The sequence below is a fragment of the Cinclus cinclus genome, chromosome 4 (assembly GCF_963662255.1).
Source record: "Cinclus cinclus chromosome 4, bCinCin1.1, whole genome shotgun sequence".
NCBI lineage: Eukaryota > Metazoa > Chordata > Aves > Passeriformes > Cinclidae > Cinclus > Cinclus cinclus.
The window spans coordinates 64,365,346-64,389,586 of NC_085049.1; the positions used below are offsets into that span (position 1 = coordinate 64,365,346).

At 37.4% G+C, this 24,241-nt stretch overlaps 1 protein-coding gene across 1 annotated transcript in view; it reads left to right on the top strand.

Annotated features, from left to right (window-relative positions):
- Positions 1–24,241, top strand: part of EEA1 (early endosome antigen 1) — a 63,007-nt gene that overhangs the window by 19,181 nt on the left and 19,585 nt on the right. Inside the window, 15 exon segments of the mRNA XM_062492380.1 lie at positions 1,923–2,050; positions 5,863–5,917; positions 6,050–6,115; positions 6,951–6,990; positions 7,781–7,888; positions 7,975–8,096; positions 9,538–9,693; positions 12,085–12,201; positions 16,007–16,345; positions 19,740–19,889; positions 20,898–21,017; positions 21,255–21,458; positions 22,121–22,321; positions 22,526–22,639; positions 23,864–24,019. Of these exon segments, the coding sequence (XP_062348364.1) occupies positions 1,923–2,050; positions 5,863–5,917; positions 6,050–6,115; positions 6,951–6,990; positions 7,781–7,888; positions 7,975–8,096; positions 9,538–9,693; positions 12,085–12,201; positions 16,007–16,345; positions 19,740–19,889; positions 20,898–21,017; positions 21,255–21,458; positions 22,121–22,321; positions 22,526–22,639; positions 23,864–24,019 (2,076 nt within the window).

Genomic DNA, 24,241 nt, shown 5'->3' on the forward strand with positions numbered 1-24,241 from the left:
TGCACTGTTATTGTATGAAACGGACTGCTTTCTATATAAAGCTTACTAGGAAAAACCCCAGTCCCTTATTTTGTGACCTCCTATGGTTCATTAACATTTGCTGTGTGTCATGCAGCTCCCTCTGGTTCTTGTACTCAGAGTGACTCACATTGGCATCCTATGCTAATTGTATCAGATAAACATTACTGGGAGCCTAGTAGCTGAACAAATTTTCTGTATGTATATTTATATATGGGTGAACTTGGTTTAATTTGGAGTGAAACTGTGCTGATCAACCCTGCAAATCAATAAATTGTTGTTAAGGTTAAATGCCTGTTTATTGCTTAGGAAAGAGTACACTTTTTTTTTTTTTTTAGTCTAGTTGTGACAAAACCAGTTTTCCATGTGATATGTGGTAGACTTGACAAGCGACTGTATTTAGTAATTAATTTCTGAAACACTAAATAAATAATAGAAGTGATGAAGACTCTGTTTAGAGCTTTGGCTACATTTGAGTAGCTGAACATGGTAGTTTTCCTGGGTTAAAACCATATAAATGTTGTTGAATTCTTAGTGACTCATGAAATAAAATGCTATGAATACCAAATTAATAAATGAGTGCTTTTTGTGGTTATCGACATATATATTTAATATGTTCACTTTGTGCTAATATTTAAAGTGTTGTGGTTTATCTGTTAGCATCCAAATGCAAAGTTAAGAGCAGAAAAGTGACAAAACTCTTCACGTGTCCATAAATCATATGTGAGCCTGTGCTAGGGGAAGTGAGATAATTCCATTTAAAGGAGTGCTCTCATCTTGGATACTGGAGAGCCTTGGTTTAATATTGGAGTACACTACAGTTTATAGTGGCATAAGAAACTTAAAGATAACATATAAATGTAAAAATGCATATTTGAAATGAATTAAAGGAACAGGGAGCCTTAAATTAAGGACGGGCGCCATACTTACACAGTATCTTTTGCACTGCTTGGAATTACAGGGAGTCTTTAATGTGAGACAAGGTTTTTACCTCTTAGCCTGGAATGTCTCAGTGTTGCTGTTGTGTTGCATTATAGGCTGAATTGTAGATGGGAGTTGGGCTCAGAGCTGGCATGATAACCACATGAGTGAGGAGCCAGTGTCAAGTCGAGCAGTCAACACCAGATGTAATAAACTGTGAAAAATTAGGTGGATGGTACTTCTGCTAAGTGGCAGCTTGGACACTCCACAAATGTTTAGAGGTACATAAGGAGAAGCATAACCCTTACTGTTTTCATTTGTGGGCTAGGGGGTAGAACAAGGGCATCAATTTGCTAAATTTCTGCTTTGGTAAGCTTGTAGTCCATATGCTGGAAAGGAAATGGATGATTTCTGATTCTCAAGACTGTAGAGATCTGATTTTCTTGATGTGGTATTTATCTGAATGGCATTTACCAATTAATTATATGAAAGGTAAAAAGTGACTCTTAGTTGTCTGGCCCATATTGAAATCAGTAGTTTCAATATGGAGATAATCAGTTTATGAATGACCGATTTACAGTGAGCCTTTTTATCTCTTTTTTAATGGCCAAACTCCAGATGCTACCTTCTATTTGGAATAAGAATGCAATATTATGAAAAGTTTATGGAAAATTGTTTTGAAGGGGGGGGGGGAATTGCAGAACAGTCCTTTTTATTTTGCTAAATAAAATTTTGTTTCTAGTATGTAATGCTGTTGGGGAAAAAAACTCACTGAATAATGGAATATGCCTTTTGCAAGCATTTTCTAATTTTTTAATTGCAAAAACTGTTATTAGAGCATGAAAGAATTAGTATGAATCTTCAAAATTGCATTCACTACTTCTTAAATGTGCAAAAAAAATTTACAGTTCTGTATAAAAATAAGATGGAAAAGAAATGTGTCTCATATTTTTTTGTTTGTTTGTTTTTCCTTTTTGTAATAGGGCTTTATTTGTCCTCTCTGTATGAAGTCTCATGGATCAGCAGAGGAGCTGTTCAAGCACTATGAAGCAGTTCATAATTCTGGCATTGACTCAACTCATGGAGGGGAAGGTCATCTGTCACCAGAAAGGTGAAGCAGTGCTCGTTGGTGCATGTGCTTTTGTGCTGGTTCTAGTTACACTGAAGGTTTTATTAATTTGAACTTATGCAGTCAAGTATTTAAATGTTCATGTCCCATTTCCAACTAGAATTAAAAGGCATCTTGTAGTTTATGTTGTCTGATAATGATGTGACAGTGAGTGAGAACCAGATACCTGTGTTTATGATATTAAACCACTGGTTTCTGATTCAGCAGACAATGCAGCATTACAGAGCAGAATGATTATTAAAAGTGTGATGGAAAAAATACGGGTTTCTCCTAATTTCTGACATAGAGCTGAAAAATCAACATTTGAGAGTGGAGAGGACAACCCTAAAGACAGAGAAGAAACCAAATTTTGTCCCTAGTTAATTGGAGTACTTACTGGGTAATTACAATATCAGTATTTGCCTGAATAGCTTCCCTTATTACCTAGTTATTTGCAAACCTGAGAAGTTTCTGTGTGTGCCAGTAATTCTCCTTCTGTGTTTCAGGAGCTCTGTGCTGATCTTAAGAAACCTTAACTAGTTTATTTAATTTTTTTTTTTTGGTCAAAACTGTATTGTTAAATACATCCCTAGGAAGAATATCAGGTTGTTTTATTTTTGAGAGCAGCGGTATGTAGCAGGAACTGATAATATGAAACTTTCTTTAGAAATGTTTAACTGAATAGTCTGAGTTGCTTTTGGGAAGTTTTGGGGTTTTTTTTGTGGGTAAAATTTACATAGGTTCCCCCTTGCTTCCTGCTAATTCTTATTCTGTTCAGTGCTGGTTTTGTGCTGTTGTAAATAGCAGTCCATGATGCTGTTGTATCACACTCCCCCAGACTCCCCCAGTCTGTACACAGGAGAGTCAAAGTGAGCAGCAGAGAGGTACACAGCACATGACCCTGTGACTTCTGCTGATCCTGGGAAATAAACAGTTCAAACGTTTTGTTACAAGCAAAAATGTGACCCAAAATGACAAATAATTACATTGAAAGAAATACATATATTTATGCAATTAACTCAAGAGAGAGTGGCTTTGGTGAGAAAAGAGTGTGGAAGATAACATGTTAGAGTTGTTACCCAAATGCAGATCTGTATGTTCTCAGTACTGAGCAAAGCTGGCAAGCCAGCAGGAGCCAGAATTAGCAGAGGTCTTGGATGACTCCTTCTGTGTGGATAGTCAGATTCCCTCTCAGATGCTGCGTCAAAGAAATCAAAATTGGGACTTTATACAGGATAAAACGATAGGGTACTAGTGAAGTCATTGGGCTTCTGATGTGCACATTTATCAATAATGAGTATTTCTTTTTTTTATGCTTGATTTAAGTATTTTTGGAGTAATTCAACTTAGACCTGAAGTGATACTTATGAAGGATAATAGCATTCACATGGGGGAATTATTGGTCATAACTATTTTGTTTATATAGTTTATGAAATACTTTTTTTTTATGCCTGCAAATTTCCAAAGTCAACCAGATGTTGGCTGGTGAAATTTAGTTATTTTTTCCCTGGCTCTTGACAGTTTAGGGACAAGTAGTTTTGTTTTTTCTCACATAAATGAAAAAGTGGACAAGGTCAGGCAGTTTTGATGGAATGAAGAGAGCCTGGTGAGAGCCATTGTGTAACACATGAGCTATATTTTCCTGTTGGTGTGGCAGTCTTTAATGCTACTCATTTGCGTGCTTGCTTGAGAAAACTCTCATTCAACATAAATATGTTTTCCCAAGCCTTGGAATTCCTTTGAATATTAAAGAAATATTGCAGACTGCAGCAGGGAGCCACTCCACTTGCTCTCCATGTGTGATGTTTATGTGCAATTCTCAGGACCAAGATTGGGAGGTGAAATTCCATATGTAGCCAATAGGAAAAGTTAAGTACTGGGAATTACATAGTTTCCTCTTCCTCCCACTCCCCAGTAAACTATGATGAATAAGTTCCAAGAGTAAATCATGTAATTCCCCCCCAGTGTGATTCAGCAAGGCCATCAGTACTCAGTACTAGGGTGGAGGTACTGGTGTTACCAGTGGGAAACAGAGTGGACCATCAAGAAAAGGCACTAAGGATTTTCTAGATGGTAGGCTCAGATGTGCTGAGAGAGGAAGGGATTGTCACAGAACTAGCAGAAAAGGAGATTTGGTGAGGGTTTGGATAAAGGGAAGAAAAGCAAGTTACAGTGCCTGTAGTGATCCCTTACACTAATTCCTCCCCATACATTTTCCACTAGTTAGACTAAATTTAGGTTTCATTTTAAAATAGTCAAGCAAAATTTTGTTGGGGATATCAAGGCAATTCCTGTAGAAGGCTCCTTACATTACAAACTCATTCCTTTCTCCTCCCCTCCACCTTCCCCTGTACTACAAACTAGCTTTATGCAACTTGAGCCCTTAAATATATTGTGAAGACCAGAGCATCTTAAAAGCTTTGGTATTGCAGGCCTGTTATGTATTCAGCCTAACTTCAGTACAGTTAACTGTTCCACCTGTTTTTTTATTTATAATCTTAGATCTGAATCTTACTCATTTACTTACTGGTACTGATGAGAAAGTGGCTCCCTCTTCTCCAACTCACAACCAATGTACAGGGTTTGGAATGCAGCTACACTTGCCTCAGTAAAGTTTTATTTACAAGCCTCCAGTAAATGTGTCACATAGGCAGAATAATGTGTACATAACAAAACTTTCCTCTGTGAAAAGCATATCTCCCGATAGCCCATGTTTGTTTTGTCATTAAAAATGGTCCACCTTGGAGTTCTTGCTCCACTGGTTCAATGCATGTTTCACTTGCTACTTGATGACCCTGACCTGATGCTAATATGCTAATGTAGATTGAATCTATTCCTCACCAGTTTAGCTAAGGAATAAGTTGCTTTGGTGGTTTATTTTCTCCAAATTATGAGATAATTTGAAAGAACATCTGTGGAGGAGGAGATAATGCACACCAGTAGCAATAAAATTGTATGGTGTAAAACTGAGAGGATTTGTTGGCACTGGTACCCTCACATATATATTCTGTGTAACTCTTTGTATTGCCACTGTACAAGCAATAAGAAAGAGTAGTTTTGCATTATTTTAATGACCCTTGTTTTCTTGATTTGGAATGGCTCTATCTCAGTAATGCAACATTATCCTTGTGTGTATAGTTGTGCAAGTCTGTAAGGAGACCTGTGATTTTGAAGGGTGCTGTGTGAGTCAGTTACTTACAGTTACAGCCTTGGATCTTGTGTTCTTGTGTGTCTGGAGGCTTGAGCATGAAATTTGAGAATTTGAAATTCTAAAGCTTTAAATATTCAGACCATTAAGTGAATATGTCTTTGGGGCATACCAAATTGCTGTGTGGATGAGCAATTATGTAACTGCATATTTCAGAAGTAGGATAGCATGCTGTCACTTAGCAGTGCTCCTTTACATGATACAGGAAGTGAAGGAGAAGAAACCTGTCTTTTTTGTACAAAGGCATGCAAACCAGTTAAATGTTCCAATGCATAGCTTTGTCATTCTGAACTCATGTGGTTGAGCTGATGCACTGATTTAGATTTACATTCTGTTTTCATGAGATTTTTTTCATATCTATTTCTTTACTTATCCATTTAATATGCTTAGCATTTCTCAAATGGTGTGCAAAGTGATAGTAAACTGGTTTGTTCCAAACCAGATTTTAAAAAAATCTAAAAATAAGTATTTATAATTATGTAAGTTATATTTATGTAGTACATGGCTATCAGTCCAATTACTTAATACATGTTACAACTTGTATGTAATTGACAAAATATAAACACTGTGTATTCATTTTCTCCACTCTGTGGATATATTTATCCAGAGATGAAGTATCACTGCTCCGACAAGAAGTCCAAGACTTGCAAGCTTCGCTGAAGGTTGGAAATGTGTTTTTCTTGCACTTGGTTCTTTGTTTCAAATTGAAGTGTTCCACTGTCTTAAGCAACCAAATTTATGGTCTCTCTCCCCATCTCTTTTTTTTTTTTTTTGGTTATAATTTTCCCCCTCAGGAGGAGAGATGGTATTCAGAAGAGCTGAAGAAAGAACTAGAGAAATTGCAGGGGCAGCGGCAGCAAGTAATTGCTTTAAAATACTTGAAGCAGGTTTATCGTCAGCATTGACATTGAAGATTAAAACCTTTTTTGTAAGGCACGTGGCCTGATTTAGTTAGTTCTGTAATTTAAATATTGACATGTTCTTGAAAACAAAGCTAGTTACCTCTGCACGGTGCAACTAGATATATAAATGTAAAGAACAAAGTCAGAATAGGTAATAATTCTTATGTACCACTCACTGCAAGTTCAGTTCAGACTTTTCCTTCTGTTGAGCTTACTCAGAACTCAGTTTATTAAAGAAAGTAAATTGAATATGGTGTTTCATCTTTTATGAGAAAAGGCTATGGAGTCTTTCTTGTAAGAACTTAAAATAGCAGTAGTATTTCATAGGTATCCAGCTGAGCTCAAAAAATAATGCAAAGCAAATTGTGGTGTGTTGTGCCCTAAAGGAAGCACTTGCTTTTTTTATTACTATGAGCTGCTTAGATGCAGGATAGTTACAAACCTCAGAAATTGCTTTCTGACAAAAGTCCCTCTCGGAATGTACTTCTTGATGTCTGTAACCTTTGTTTTAAGGACAGATTTCTATATCAAGGAGAGGGAGGGGGAGGGGATTCTTACTGGAGCCTTATGAATGGAAACCTTAATAGTGTAGCAATACATGAAATGAAAAGTCATCTTGGCCTTTTCCAGTCTTCCAAATATAATTGTTTGAATTTAGGTATTTTTATACTGCTGTGCAATATTCAAGCATAGAAGTCTTTATTTCCCTGTCTTTTCCAAAAAATGGATGAACTTTGGAAGTAGTAGTTTTTATTCCTACTGTCTAATGGTGCATTTATTTTGTTTTCTTAAGGATTCTAAATCTGATGGATTGACAACAGCTACGTCTACAGGTGGCTAACATTTTATTATATTAATTTATGCACTGCTTTGGAATTTATTTTGGTTTAACTTTTAGGTGAATCAGCACTTTTGGTAAATTAAAGAACTAGAAAACTGGAATGTTATAATTACTGGCAAAAAAGCTTCATTGTAAGACCTATTAAAAGCAATTTATATTAAGCAATAGTCTGTGAAAATGTTGCAGGAACAAAGGGTTTGAAATTTTTTGAAGCAAAACAGGAGCTCTTCTGAATCTGAAAGCAGTTCTCATGAGACATTATGAACACTTAAAATAATTTCATATATTCAAGCAGTCAGATATATACTATAGCATTCTTTACTGATGGTTTTATGTAGTGTTTTTCTGTGCTCATTGCTAGCAAAGAAAACAGTGAATTTTATTTTGTTTTGAAGACCCATAATTTTTGCTCTGGTTTTCTTCATGAGGCACTCATAGAATAAAATTTTCCCTATTTGTACATAACCTATATGACTGATACTGATTAAAGCTTTTAATTACAGTTCAGGGCTTGGAATTCAACATCATGTTGCAGTGATCTGAAGGGCTATTTGTGACCAGTGAAAACCAATATGTATTTAATCCTGCAGAGTACTCAGCTAGTGACAGTGACATCATGCTTGTAGATATTTAACTTCAGTAAGGTTGTTCTCTTTGCTAAGATGATTGGATATTAAGGGATTTTGGATTACATATTCACCTCTCATGGTTAGTTATGGGCGTGAGGAACTGTATTGTCCTAGTTCTTCTAGAAAATAATACTGTTCTTTTTATGGAAATAGAATCATTAGAACGGCAACTAGAAGAGATCCAAGTAGAAAATTTTAACATTAAGCAAATGAAAGACTTATTTGAGCAAAAAGCAGCACAACTGGCTACTGAAATTGTGGGTAAGTGTATTAGCATAAGATCTGATTGTCTTCTATACTTGTGCAGTTTGTGAAGGGGATCATTTATTCCACTTCCTTCTTATTAGATCTTAAATCAAAGTATGATGAAGAAATCAGCCTTCGGGAAGGTGCAGAACAGAAAGTGACAAACTTGAGACAAGAACTGCAGAAAGAGAGAAGTACAGTAGAAGACTTAAAGACAGAGCTGGTATTCACATCACATTAATGTTTTTGTTGTTTTCAGGTGGAGGGAGAGATTTATTTAAAAGCTGGCAAACACAGTTTTAAAGCAATCAAACTCTGCTGAACTTGATGATGTCTGCTTGTGGGCTGAAAAAAATCAGAGTACCATTGTTTTTGATCTGCATTTTCAGTGTTTTTCCAGAGAGAAATTATATGTTGTTTCTGACATATATTAAAATTCACCCTGCCTTATGTTATAGTCTTCTTGTTTGATGCTCTACCCTTCAGCATTTCTGCAGTGTATCACGCATATAGATGTGCTGCACAGACCTGAACTTGGAGCATGCCATTGCTGACTTCCACAGCTATCTTTAGCTCACTCTTTTTCCATGAGGTGTTATGCTCTGATTGTCCTTGGGCAGCTGGATTTTTAAGAAGTGGTCAGAGAGGTGTTTTGTGACGTGGTGGCTGAAAAACTGGCAGCTGTCATCATCATGCCTATGTTAGTCTCGTCCCATTTGCGCTTGGCTGATAATGCTGATGTGTGTGTGTAGCAGGATTCTAGCTCCTAATGACTTTTATACTCAGCCATGGCTCCAGGGAGCAATGCCAGTGACTCAGCAAGCTGGGCCACTTCTAATGCAGTAGTGCAAGGAATTTTCTAGTTTCTCCCACTCAGCTACTGCTTAGACTCTGGAGGAAAGTAGGACTTGTTCATCCCCCTTCTTCCCTGTGCTGACTGCTCTAAAGGGGCCTATTGGCCTTGCCCAGATGCTGGACCCATCTGTTCCTCCCTGTTCAGTTGGTTGTCATTTCCCTTTCCTTATCTTTTTTTTCTGTTCCTTTTCTCTCCTAAGGATGCCAACACACCTTTTGTCTGCTTTCTCTAGTGTTCCTAGTTGCCATCCCTCTCATTTCTCACCGTACTGTTTCATGCTGAGGGATGTTATGGTGCTTGAGATGCAATTACCAACAGATTTTACTTGTGGGTTTGGTATGAGCCATATCTGATAGTATCTTCAGGACACTGCCTTCAGCTGTCCCTTTTGTTTTGTATGTGGTGATTTGCTGTAATAATTCTTGAAGACAGGGGACAGTATCCTGTATCTAGCCATCTACCTGCATAAATATTACAAAAATTAAATCTTTGAGACAATTTTCCGTTTGTCAGATTTGGTTGAAGTCAATCAGTAAGTTCAAAATTTAGCAGACAAAAGCTAAAAACTAGCCCTTAAATCCGGTTTTCTTTGGGAATTACAAGCACTTCTCTGTGGTTTTGGCTTTTTTTGGGGGGGGACGACTTTTTTTTATCTCTCTTTTTTGTTGTTTTTTTTTTAAAGCCTAGCTGTAATGCTGTATATGTCACTTTGTCTATAAATTGAAGATTTGATAGATTTTTAGAAATTACATTGGCACTGGAAGCATGTCAGCCATTGTGATGTTGCTCACTGCTCACAACTTTTCAGCTGCAAAGGCCTGGTGTGGAAGATGTGGCTGTCCTGAAAAAGGAGCTGGTCCAAGTTCAAACACTGATGGATAAAATGACCCTGGAACGTGAAAGAGAATCTGAAAAGCTGAAAGATGAGTGCAAACACTTGCAGGCAAAGCAGGCTAACTCTGAGGTAATAATCATATGTAAAGATGTGTGTTCTAGCTTTTCCATGATTATCACATGAAAATGGAAAATAATAATTAATCATAATGAGGAAACATCTTTCTTAATTGAATCTTCTCACTTCTCCAAATGTTTTGGTTATTCTGCTCTTGTATCAGTTATGACTTCCACTTTCATACAAGCAGAGAAAAAGGGATGCAGCATCTCCGATTTGGATATTTAAGGGAACTTTACTCCTCAAACTGTCTCAAACAGCTCCTGTCTAAAACACAATTTTGCTAAGTGCTACTTATAATAACATAAGAACTGGAAGTTCTTAATTGACACATTGGCTGCAGTGCTTGAGATATATGTTTGGCCATGTTTCATCTCAGCTTTGCTCTTCAAGACCACATCAAGGTCTGAAAGTTTGAAGTGTTTTTTACACCATCCTTGGCTGCTTTTACAGTCTGGCTGAGGGTACATATATTAGTATTGGTTTTCAAAGTGAATATCATTAAAATAAGGAAAATGCTCAGTATGCGTGTAAATAACAAAAATCATATTAGCCCTATATGAGCATCTTCAAATACTGCAGGAGGGGAATGTTCAAAATAATACAGTCTACAAATGTCACCTAAATCTGTTGGGTGTTTATACCTTTTTTTCAAAGCTGTACATGAAACTGGCATCTACGTCTTCCACGTGAATATTCATACTGAGCTGGTCCTTTCATCTTTAGTGTTTCACTATAGTGGCTCCTGCATAAGTAAATATGTTACAAAAACAGCTGCACTGCTTTGGAGCTAAGCATTGCTATGAATCTCTGCTTATTGGGATTTGTTTCAGTAAATTATAAATCTTCATTAAATGCAGCACTTAGGCTTGATTGTTAACTTGAGTGCCCAAAGAAATAAACAAAATTAGTAGCCTAAATTGAGGGTAAATTTAATAAAGCCAAGACTAGTGGTTTTTTATTTGTGGGGTTTTTTTCCCCTCCCACTAAGCAAAGGCATTAGAAACACTGGAATATTTATAAAACAAATTTGAGGATGTGTGCCTACTACAGCTTTTGCGACTGCTTCTTTCCATCTTTCATCCATCCATTTAATTTTTCTGCTTTCTAATAGAAACACTTAAATTTGAGGTAAATTTTTTGGAAAGCATTTAATTTTTATAGCAAATTTCTGTCATATCAAGACAATTTCAAGATGTTATTAAACAGAAGCATTCCTATTTTTAATGGTTCATTATTCATACAGACACATCAACAAGAAAATATCAGGACTGAATATTTACCCAGGATGTATTTCCCTGTTAAGAATGAAGTGCGGGATGGTCTTACTGAAATTGTGAACAAGGAATGGATCTTTATGCATTTAAATTATTACTCTAGTTGGAAAGACTACAGTGGTGTCCTTTGTGAGCTTCTGCACATTTTCTACATTATATTCTCTTAATATGAAATAACCATACTGGTTTCTGATAACATCCTGGAATGTTTGGCCAAAAAAGACTGATCCTAGGATGTGTTTTAACTAACAGCTTGGTTATGGAACAGTGTTGTAAAGCACAGCATTACAGAAAGTCAGTGAACTATATGCAGTCATATACTGTGTTCTTATGCTCTCTTTGCTGTTCCTTTTTCTGTAGGAAGGTTGTAAATTGGGTGGTTATTGTCTATTACTTCTGCTTTAGTTCACTTTTGAATTCAGTATTTATGCATTTATGCTGAAATCTCTGCTTATGAGAACAATAGGAAAGAAAACTTCTTTATAAAGGTCACTACTATACAGTGTGTTTGAAATGAGTGCATTAATACACAACATGTTTCATGGCAGCCATGCCCTAAAGTACTTTCCTTGTTTTCTTTCATTTGTATTCAAATACTGTGTAGTCATTGATAAGTTCTGTTCTGCACTGATCCTGTTTAATGGGGTAGTATTGTTCCTCTGATTATGCTGACCTGCAGGGCTGATGTGTCCAAAAGTCACACACCAAGTTTGCATCAAATGCCAGGCTTGTTTCTAGAGCCTTTTCCAGCACATTTCCCTTCCTAGAGTGGCCAAGATTTTGCAATGACTTGGAAAGGTTTCACCTTTGGCTAGAACTGTGATAATTAATGGATAATCTGCTATGATTTTCATCAGTTTTGGATTCAACCTGGCATTTGCTATTGGACTGGGTCAGATTTTCATTCTTCCAAAATAAGACATAAATTTATCTCAGCTGGGAAATTGCACTCAGTGATACTTCTGATGGTGCTCTGAACTTAGTTTACTGGTGATTTTTTTTTTCCCTTAGGCTTTTTATTTGTATAGAAAATTTATTTTTATTTTGCTACTAGACATCTTGCATTTGTTGGACTATGCATGCAAAGTTTTGTTTTAAATGTGGATTTTTCTGTTTGTCTTTTCAGGCTACCATTAACCAATTAAAAGCTGAACTTGCCAAAGGACCTCAAGAGGTAGCTGTGTATGTTCAGGAGCTGCAAAAACTTCAAAGTTCAGTCAAAGAGCTAGAACAGATGAATCAGGTGAGACTGCTATTATTTCCTGTGCTTGTCAGCTCACATTAAAATGGAAGTACATCACATATTGCCTTTGAAAGCACTGAAGACTAACTTCTTACAGAAGTTGAGAATTCCTTTGCCGTTTTGTTTAAAAATTGGACTATTATAATGTGCAAACAAACACCATATTTTAATTATCCTCATATCCTACAACTGAAATGCTTTAGGTTATTATGACTGCAAATTTTTAATTGCTGCAGTTTATGCTTACCTATCATTAAGCAGAGTTGCCATCTCACACATTAAAAGTAGTATCCCTGGAAATAATACAGTTGCTTAAAAATCATAATTTGAATGATATTCTGAGCTCTCTTTATTGGTTTTCCAGTTTCTTAGCTTTTAGATTGTACTTCTATCATATTTTTCTGGCCATTTACTGGTATCGTGAGTGGTAGAAAATGGAAACTAATTCCAGAAACTTCTCAATTTTTTTTCTTTGAGAGCTGTTATCAGCACTCTTTGAGCTTGCTGTGTTTTGTATTTGTGTTTAAAAGTCATGTATTGTGGGGGTAAAAATGGAAGTAAAGGATGACAGGAAACAAGGACAAAGATGTGTACTGTATTATGTTGCATGTAACACTGTGTATGAACTGGACATTACATACATGCATTTACCGGGAGCTTTGTCAGTTTTGGAAAATAGGAAAGGACAGGGACCAAACAGAGTGTATTTAATGTAAACTAATATGAAAGCATTTGCAAAAAATATAAGAAGGTGAAATTAAAATTTGGTAAATGAAACTACCTTTAGCAGGATGACTCTGTCTCACTAAATCAGGTGTGGAACTGGGAAGGTAAGAATTGTCATGCTGTAATTTTCCACAGACCAGCAACAATGAATCAGGCTTTTGGCAGAAGTGTTGCTATACAGTATAGACCCCTTTCCTGAGTGTGTTGGTATTTCATTACCAATGTGGAATGAAACAGATTGATGCACAAGGAAGTATTTAAGGGAGTCCAAAGCTCAGTTCAAACTTAATTTGGTAACTTTTGTAAAGGATAATAAAAATTGTTTTTACAAAGGTATTAATAGCAAAAGGAAGGGTAAAACCAACCTTTGTTTTCTATTGGATGAGGAAAGGAACTTGGTAAGTGCAGATGAGAAGGCAGAAGTGCTTAATGCCTTCTTTGCCTCTTTAGTGGGAAGATGGAGATGACTTGTCATCCTGGGTTGTTAGATGGGAGCAGAATGGTCCCCCTGTTATCCAGGAGGAGGCAGTCAGAGAATGGCTGAGATGCTTAGATGTTGATAAATCTATGGGACCAGATGGGATCCATCCCAAGGTGATGAGGGAGCTGGCAGATGAGCTTGCAAAGCTGCTCTCCATCATTTAACAGTTCTGGCTCACTGGTGAGGTTCCAGATGACTGGAAGCTGGCCAATGTCATACCCACTCTCAAAAAGGGTAGGAAGGAGGATCCTGGTAATCATAGACCTCTTAGCCTGACGTCAGTACCTGGCAAGGTAATGGAACAGTTTGCAATGAGTGCCTTTAAGCAGTACTTACAAGATGGCCAGGGTATCAGACCCAGCCAGCATGGGTTTAGGAGGGGTAGGTTGTGTTTAACCAACCTGGTCTCCTTTTACGACCAAGTGACCCACCTGGTGGATGCAGGAAAGGCTGTGGATGTTGTGTACCTGGACTTCAGCAAGGCCTTTGATGCTGTCTCCCACATCACACTCCTGGAAAAGCTGGCAGCCCACAGCTTGGACAGGAGCACTCTTGGCTGGGTTAAGAACTGGCTGGATGGCCAGGCACAGAGAGTGGTGGGGAATGGTGCTGTATGCAGCTGGGGATCAGTCACCAATTGTCCCCCAGGGGTCTGTGTTGGGCCAGTTCTGTTAAATATTTTTATTGATGACATGGATGAGGGCACTGAGTCTTTCATTAGTAAATTTGCAGATGACACTAAGCTGGGAGTGTGTGTCAGTCTGTTGGAGGATAGGAGGGCTCTGCAAGAGAGATTTGGAATGATTGGATGGATGGGCAGAGTCCAGTAAGATGAATTTTAATAAATCCAAGTGCCCGAGTCCTGCATTTTGGCTACAATGACCTCCTGCAATGTTACAGGCTGGGGATGGTGTGGCTGGACAGTGCCCAGGCAGGAAGGGACCTGGGGGGTGCTGGTGCACAGCGACTGAACATGAGCCAGCAGTGTGCCCTGGTGGCCAAGAAGGCCAATGGCATCCTGGCCTGGATCAGGAATGGTGTGGCCAGCAGGAGAAGGGAGGTCATTCTTCCCCTGTACTCAGCACTGGTGAGGGCACACTTTGAGTGCTGTGTCCAGTTCTGGCCCCTCAGTTTGGGAAGGATGTTGAGACCCTTGAGTGCATCCAGAGGAGGCAACAAGGATGGTGAGGGGCTTGGAACACAAACCCTGTGAGGAACGGCTGAGGGAGCTGGGGTTGTTCAGCCTGGAGATGAGGAGACTCAGGGGTGACCTCCTCACTCTCTACAACTCCCTGAAAGGTGGCTGTACTCAGGTGGGGGTTGGTCTCTTGCTCCAGGCACCAACCAACAGAATGGGAGGACAGACTTAAGCTGCACCAAGGGAAATATAGGTTGGACGTTAGAAAAAAGTTTTTTACAGAAAGAGTGATCGAGTACTGGAATTGTTTGCCCAGGGACGTAATGGAGTCACCATCCCTGGATGTGTTTAAAAAAAGGCTGGATGTGGTACTTGGTGCCGTGGTTTAGTTGTGGTGTTAGGGCATGGGTTGGGGTCAGAGGTCTTGAAGGTCTCTTCCAACCTTGTGGTTCTGTGATAAGATAACCACACATTAAGAGAGAGTCCTCTACTATGTCAGGTTAATGCCAAACACTGAGGAGTAGGAAGAAGTGGCAGTGGGCTACTTTTCCTCTTTCAGTTTTAGTGACTTAAAGCAGTTTACAGCCATCTCTTTATGCAGCTTTTTGTAAGGTGGTATCCATAAAAATTAATATGCTAGCTAAAGAATTTTGGCCCTGGAGGAGTTGGACCTAGTATTGGAAAAGGTAAGACTAGCTTCCAATAAGAGAAATTTGTCAGACAAGCTGACAGTACAGTACAGTACAGACAGAAAAATTTTTACAGTACAGACAGAAAAATCTGTCAGGGAGGAACCATTAATTCATGGTAGTATACATTATATATCAACTATGTAGAATATAATACATTTGATACAAGCATTGATTTAAAATCCAGTTTCAATGTGGGAAGATATTTCTGTGTATTGATGCGAAGTTTTTCAAGCTCATGTACAGTCTCAAGCAAGAAGGAGCTATACTGAGAAGAACAGAGGTGTATATATAAGTATATAGGATCAGTTCTCTGAAACCAGCAGGAACTCTTTTCATAATTTTTAAAGAACAGAAATTATGGGACTTGGCTTGCCTTGCAAAGGCCAGTAAGGGCCTGTAGCCCAGAAGATAGCTGGTGTTGAAAATTTCCAACTTTTTCCCAAGTAATTGCAGTTATAATAAAGTTAATTTGAACATTCAGGGAAAACAAATTCATTTTCAGGATACGGACATAGAGTTTGTGCGGTGTTCTGAGTAAGAGGAAGTGGATTTATGGGAGAATATAAAAAACAGTATTTCCAGTTGGAACTGTGCTGTATGGGCTCCAGAACCAACGTGTGTAATACAAGGTACAGGTTAATATTTTCTTTAATAATGTTTTTGAACAAGTTCTTCACTGTTCAGCATCAACACTTGGAAAGAAATTTGAATAATACGTTGAACAGCTGCAAGCAGAATTGTACTTGATTGCTATGTAACTCTTCCTAGAGTCTGACTGAGAAGCTGCTGAAGAAAGAACAGGACTACACCCAGCTGGAAGAAAAACACAATGAAGTATCTGTGAGTATGAAGAATGTGCAGGCAAGTTTTCACCAGAAGGACCTGGACTGTCAACAGCTTCAGGCAAAGTTATCTGCGTCTGAAGCCTCGATACAGAGATTGCAGACAGAGCTAGGTGAGAAGGTAGAAGGAAGCCAGAAACTTAAAGAAGAGTTGTCCGAAGTAGAGATAAAGTACCAGCATCTCAAGGCGGAATGTAAACAGCTCCAGCAGCAGAGGGAGGAAAAAGAGCAGCATGGACTGCAACTCCAAAGCGAGCTCAGTCAGGTAAGTTTCCTTAAGCCTCCTAGACCATCCTATTTGAATGGTTCTTTAAAACCATCTCATAAGTTTGAAAAACTGCACATACATATTTCTTATGAACATGCATTTATATTTCCTTATTTGAAGGAGAGTAATTAACCGGCACTTGTATTTTACCACTCCATAGAACGTTTGAGAAAAGTGAGTCTTGGTTGTACATTACAAACACTGAACAGTGTTTGACTTACTTAACTGAGTAGTTAATATAGTAGGGAATACCTAGTGTGAAAAAAACAGATAATGTGAAATCCTGATATTGCTTCCTTAGTGTTTCTCCCCAAACAACTTCTCTTTATGTTGCTGATAGCAGGGAGAGCACCCAGAGCATACATCCTCCCTACCAGAACCTATTATTCTGCTGAGTCAAATGGCTTAGAGAAGTAGGACTTTGATATAACATTGAGCATTTTGAAACCTGAGGCCGGTTGAATTCAGTTTATTATTTTTTGGAGGGTAATGTGTTAGACTGGTGAAATATTTGTGTGTCAGTAAGCATCTCCAGTCTTAAGACGTAAAAAATAAAAAAATAAAAAATCTTTATTTGTTAGTATGACATACTTCATTTTAATCTTGCTAAAACTTCTTTATTTTCAAGTGAATGTTTCAACCCTTTGTAAAATCGGAATCAGATCAGGTTGGAAGCTCTTTGTGTATAGTTTACCTTGGAAGAACTGTGACTTGGCTAAACCATGATTATGTGTGTATTACATCCCCAGAATGTCTTTCCTTCTCTCATCAGTCTTCTGTCAGGGTGAGAGGAGATAATGATTTTAGTTATATGCATAGGAACCTGCATTTGGTTAAACTGCCTCAGTATGGTTGGGCAGCAGAAGCATAGCCAAGAGGTTGAGCTGAAATCTGTCTTTATCCTGAGTAGGCATTTTCAAGAAGGATTTTTGGGGTGGGAAAATGGAGAAGGATGGTGAGTAAAGCATTGCTGAATTGATTCCTATGAAAGGAGATGGAGGTATGACACATTCTCTGGTGATACCACTGCAAAAGAACACAACCTAAGCAAGAAAGCTTCAACAAGCCACCAGACTTCAGGATGTGTTTTAGAATCATATAGTAAAAGAACAGTGCAGGAAAACAACCCTTTGTACCTGGTATAAAAGAAAAGCCAAACATAAACATCTTTTCCTTTCTTTGTAACAAAAAGACTAGATTTTTCATATTTATTCACTTGGTACTTCACTGGAATTACCTTTTTATGCATGTAGTCCATTAGCTTACATTTCAAATATGAATTCTGTTCATGGAGGTGTATGTATAGTTGTTTAGTCAAATCACATTTTTTAAGAAACCTTGTCATCATCTCAAAATCCATTTGAATGGGTGCATGTCTGGTTAAGTTAGTACATTTGAGAATTTGTGTGATGTGGAAGAACTGATCTTAATGGAAGAAACTTCAGCAGTAGCGTTGGTTCCAGCACAACAGTAGGAGGAGGATATGGACTCGAAGAAATATTGATTGCTAATAAATTCTGTTCAGAAAACTTGAATCTACTTGATTGTATCTTTCAAAGTCTAGATATTTTTTCATGATTGTTTTTTGCATTCTGTAGCATAGGTTAGTGCTGGATTTTATGGTCCTGTTTACTTAAATGTCATCTTAAAGTTCTTCAAAAATACTTAAACATGCCTGCAATAGAAGTAACTCGTGTAAAATATTGTTTGCTGATTTCCCTGTCTCCAAATATTTTCTCCTGGTATCAGCATATCTGTGAATAGTTGCTAGTTATCTTGTTGAACCCTTTCTTCAATAGAATTTTTTCTACACTTCTTGTTTGTATTTTTAATGAGGAGGAAATATTTATAATTTGATGATCCTGCAAGAAAAGACAAATGTTCTTCATTACTGGAGGGGAGATTTTGGTCTCTTTCCTCACCCTGTCCTCCCTCTTCTTCTACCTCTTTCTTAACTGTACAGTCACTGTTAGCAATCAGCATCTTGGCCACCAGCCAAACATCTTTTCACTTATGATTTCTGTGGTTCTGGACAGATAATTTAGCTTGATTTTTTTAAGGGGGTAAGTCATGGATACATTTATTTCCCTGTCTCCAAACCTTATAAACTTTTGCATTGTTTGATAACTTGAGCTAAATTTTGACAGATGGCCCAAAGGACTTCAGTGGTAAGTTCTTCAGTGTTAAATTCTTTGGGTAACAGACAGCAGGAAAGAGTCTTCACCCCCCCTTAATGCCTGCATGGAAACTATAATGGTATCATAATCACTGTTCCTTTTTCTGCTCTGCTAGGCAGCCAGTTGGTCAAACAGTGACCACTTGCAGTGAACAGTAAAATTGGGCTGCCTTTTGCATAGACATTAGTAGGGATTTAAGGAAAGCATGAGGAAGGTTTAGGGGTATTGAAGGGAGGACCTGGAGTTAAAAGGTGAATGGTTCAAGGTCCTTGGACATAAATGCATAGAGGAGCAAGCTTCATTCATAGCTTTCTTACAACCTATAGAAAGTTCTTGCTGTGCTGCAAGGTCTGATCCATTTTCTGCTTTTGCACTGAGTTAAGAGGCCATTGTGTCCTTGAACATGTTTGTATAGAAGAAGGCAGAAGGCAGCCCAGGACCTATGGTGGCAGTTTCACGTAGAGTAAGCTTATTTTATGAAAAGAGCTTTTAGAACAGTGAATTGTACAAGGCCATCCTTGCACTTTGAAGATGCTGCAGTACTGATTTTGATAACTAATAAAATAATGAAGCAGGTCTGTGTCCAGCTGAAAGAGCACATCCACCTACTTACTCTTTGCTGCTGGAAGGTACTGATCTGTAAGCCACCAATGTTGCTATGTACCCTACACTGACTGTTCACATATCTCTTCTCTGCAGAGAATGAATGCCAGTGATGTAGCCAGCTCAAGCTAAAAATTACACTCTTAATATTCTAGCAATGCAGAACAGTATGTTGCGGGAGGCAGTGGAGCAGGTAAAGGCAGGGTGCTTCAGCCACTGGACCTACAGGAGTCAGTTGATGAATTGGATAAAATGGATAAAACGAGATGGCTCAAAGCATCACTGTTTTACATAATAGGCTTTATGCTTTGAAGGATCATGCTCTTTCTCTTAAATCTGTAACTTGTTTTGAAGGGCTCTTGTAGATAAATGAGGATGTTTCTGGGTCCTTCCAACCCACTTTTCTGAATATCTGTTCTTGCATGTGAAGTTGATGCTGTTTTTTAGCGCGGTTTATGTTTCTGAGATGTGTGAGGTACGTACATGACTTCAGGAGGTCATGGACTTGTTTTGCTCTGGGTTATGAAAACTTCATATGAACATTGCACAAAATGAGTCTATACACTGCTGGCTAAGGAATGACTGAAAAAGTGGATGACTCTTTTTTGCAGTTGCACAGTAAACTCCTAGAAACAGAGCGCCAGTTAGGGGAAGCGCATGGGCGGCTCAAGGAACAGAGGCAGCTGTCCAGTGAGAAACTGATGGACAAAGAGCAGCAGGTGGCTGACCTACAATTAAAACTGTCTCGTGCTGAAGAGCAGGTAGGGGGTTTTATGCAGATTCTATAGTTTGTTCTGATTCTGGTGATATGTCTGTACACACACTTGTGGTGATACTGCACTTTATAAAGTTTGTTCTCAGGGGAGTTTCTTTTGACCAGTACTGTCAAGGATTTGCAGTAAAATTATCAAGATCTGCTTAGATGCTGCTTGGCTTTACAGATGTATGTGTGTTTGTGGTGCTTAACAAATGAACGAAAGTTGTGCATTTTGCACTTAGGATCTTTGTCTGAGGGTCATGTGAAAAAGTTACTTAGGTGCACATAGGCCCATATGGTTAGTTTTGTGTGTAGGTATTGTTTTAAGAAAAAGCACTACATGAAGAAAAAGTGAGCATGGCACAGCAGGTCAATGGTGGTTAATAATCAGTGTGGGGTGGATGGGCAGAAAACACTTGTTTCATTAATTTTTATTTGTTTTAATGAATATCTTGTATATGTTGCTGATTTTCTGCTGGCTGTAGGGGGATTGGCCAAGTATCTTGAGTGGTATGTTGTTAAAGCTTTAAACTTTTCTGTAGCTAATTTGCAAAGCCTTGACTAGTATAGAAGTGGAGAGACTGCTAAACTGAAGTTGCTACTAAAATAATGACTGACAGTTGCTACTGAATTTGAAAAAAAAAGTAATAATAGTGTTTTTTTACAAGTATCTGTATTATCAGTTGTGTTACATCTTAACAACTATTGCAAAAAAGCATACTAAAAATTTCTTATGTTTTAGCTTGAGAGCTAAATTACATGTGTCTGATAATTGTTTTATAGTTCTCACTTGTGATATAGAATCTCACCGATTAATTGTAATGAATACTTTGATTAGATTTTGATCTAGTGTTACAGATTTTTGTTTTTATACAAGTTTTTAAATATCAATGTTTACATTAAAATATTTTATAGTTAGAGTGAACATTGATTACAACTAGCATACTGAGTTGTGCTTCTTTTTCACTCACTAGTTGGTTTGTTTGGTGTTTGGTTTTGGGGGTTTTTTTAGCTAAAGGAAAAAGCAGCAAATTCCACAGAATTGCAACATCAATTAGAAAAGGCAAAGCAGCAGCACCAGGAGCAGCAGACACTTCAACAAAATACCACAGCAAAACTACGAGAAGCCCAGGTAATGTAGTTATATATCCTCATGTTAAAGTGGGTACTAAATACTTGCTAAATACTTTTTCATACTAAAAGTGACTTGCAGGAATTATATTAGTTCAAATAAATTAACTTATAAATCTGGAATAGAATATACAGAAAGTGTTTGATAAATTTATCATTATGGATAAATTATGGATGTTATGCATTAGGCCCAACTTTTAATATCCTTATAATTAAATGTTATTGTGCTCTTGTCTAGAATGATCTGGAGCAAGTACTACGACAAATTGGAGATAAGGACCAAAAAATTCAAAATCTTGAGGCTTTGCTTCAAAAAAGTAAAGACAACATCTCTCTGCTAGAAAAGGAAAGAGAGGACTTATATGCAAAAATTCAAGCTGGTGAAGGAGAAGCCGCGGTTCTTAACCAGCTACAAGAGAAAAACCATGCATTACAAATACAGGTAAGAACTTCGGGATCTGTTTCTTTCCATTCATTCTCATTACTGAAGCTTGTTTCCTTTTCTTTCCTATCTCATCAGATGCTAATCTTTTCTATGCTGTTCCATTTCTTTAAAACTTACTTTAGAGAACTTTCTGTAAATTTCACATGACTTGTGTTTTGCTGACTTCCATGCTGTGAGCATAGGGAAAGGAATTCCTAGATATTTCATTTGTACATCTGCTAGTAATATGTACTTACAAATAGTTATATTATATATATATTTTAACTATGTAACTTTATATATCTATTTGTACATGTGTATACTTTTTAAAAACTATATATAAATTAATACATATATATTTGTTTCACTCATTTTAAAAAGAGGATTGATTGCTGCTTTCAGCACCAAAATTCAGTTTAGCCTGCATGTATTGTCCCCTTAGTGTTTTGTTTCTGTTACATTAAGGCCAAATTGACAATTCCTTTTTGCTTCTATTTTAGTTGGTAACCTATTTAAAGTTTGGTGTTGTGTACAATATAGCTTTACTGTAATAGTTCAGGAAAAGAAATGTGATAGCATTGAGTCTTCAGAGACATAATAAGATACACTAAAATAAAATTTTTACTTCCTTGGACATGCTGTTCCAGTCTTCTCACATTCTTTTTTTTTTTCCACTGCAGGTAACTCAGCTGACAGAGAAGCTGAAGAATCAATCAGAAAGTCATAAACAAGCCCAAGAGAATTTGCATGAGCAAGTGCAGGAACAAAAGGCTCACCTAAGAGCTGCTCAAGATCGTGTGCTTTCCCTGGAAACAAACATCACTGAACTGACCAGTCAGTTAAATGAAAGTAAAGAGAAAGTATCACAACTTGATGTGCAGGTAATGGATCTCTGTGTTTTAGGGTGATGAAAAATTCTGGTTGTGATTTCCCATTTGGGAAAAGGTGCATTTTTGTACAAGGAGATACATACACTAACACATGAATACTGATGATTTTACTATTAAACTTACTGATGGCTATCAAAAAATTAGAGTGAGCTATGGTAAAACAGAGGTTTTAGTGAAATACAATTTGTCTTTCAGGTAAAAGCAAAGACTGAATTGCTACTTTCAGCAGAAGCATCAAAAGCTGCTCAGAGAGCAGATCTACAGAACCATCTGGACACTGCCCAGAATGCACTGCAAGATAAACAACAGGTATTAAGTGACACATAAAGTTTCTATGTTACCTAAAAACTGCTTAAAAGTCTAATAAAAGTCTGCTTACAAACTCAATAAACATATTAATAAGCATTGGGAAATGACAGTTTAGAATATTTGAACCATGTGGTATGCACTCATTTACTTTTGCTGCTCTGTAGCAGATACATTTTGCAGTGCAAGGAATTTACTTGGGAATCCACTCCTTGCTGCAGGGTTATCGTTCAGAATCTAAGCTTTCCTTAGGTATTCTGGAAGTACTATTCAATTCCTGTGTGTATGCTATGAAGAAAAGATTGTAGAACACACTCAGTAGAAGCAAAAACTCTTAACTCTATTGCTGACTCAGATAAATTTCGTATCAGCTGCTGGTGTTCAGAAATAATTCTCTGTGTGTCAGCTGACATAAAAACTTAAAAGGCTGGTGATAAAATTACATGGTTTTTAATGTGTTTTAATCCTCGTGAAGCATTTTACAGTCAAATCAAATATTTGCATAGTTAAAATCAGTGCTGCTGTGGTCTTCCTGGAAACATCCAGCACATGTTAATATGGTACCATTTTGTACAATGGGAATATAATTGTTTGCTCTAAACAGGAGACAACTTTTTGCAGGCATTAAATAACTAATTAATAACTAAATACATCAGCTTGGTCGGAGAGCAGTGAACTTTGATGTAGCTCTCATCATAGTGGTCACTAAGTGAATGTGCTTATGCCTCTTGCAGAATTTGTGTTTTGTGTTGAACAAAATGTTTTCAAATAATTTCTGGTATGTGGAGAACTGAGCATTGCCATACTTTACTCTTTGATGGTTGATTTCATGACAAACAAAGACATAAAAAATACTATCTAGGTTTTTGAATGTTATTTTCTAGTTACTGTTGTAGTAATTTGAGGATCTAGTGCCTTTATTACCTACAGTTCCTCTTTCATCTACAACTTGAAACACCTTTGTTAACATTTAGCCCAGAGCCTGTAAGGTTTGAGACAATACGTAGGCTTTAAAATTTTTTTTTTCAGTGAAACAGAGGGAATTTGTGCATGTGTTTGTGTTTCTCCTTTAAATTTCCTACCCCTCAGAATAAAAAAAAAAAAAAACAAAACAACATTATTTGGCTTTTTAATTTGGACATATTAGATCATTTAAAGCATGTATGACATTAGTAATTTTTTAAATTATTTAAGAAGTAACAACCTTTGTATTTTTGTTTTACCCAGGAGTTAAATAAGGTCAGCGCTCAGTTGGATCAGGTTACAGCTAAGCTGAATGACAAGCAGGAATACTGTACTCAGCTGGAAGCCAATCTTAAAGAGCACAAAGAAAAATGCCTTTCTTTAGAACAGAAAACTGAAGAACTAGAGGCACAACTTAAGGTTAGTATCGAGCACAGTATCTGGACTTACAGAAGCTGATCTCTGCTGTTAGGCAGCATGTGGTAAAAGCTGTGCTCAAATTAGGGGGGAAGGATTATATCAATATCACTTTTGTGGGTTTTCTTTCTCACTAATTACACTTAATCACATTAAGAAGAAAGGCCTACGACACTGCCACTATACTGTCATTTTCCTGTTTGTGTGCTTCTACCAACCTTTCTG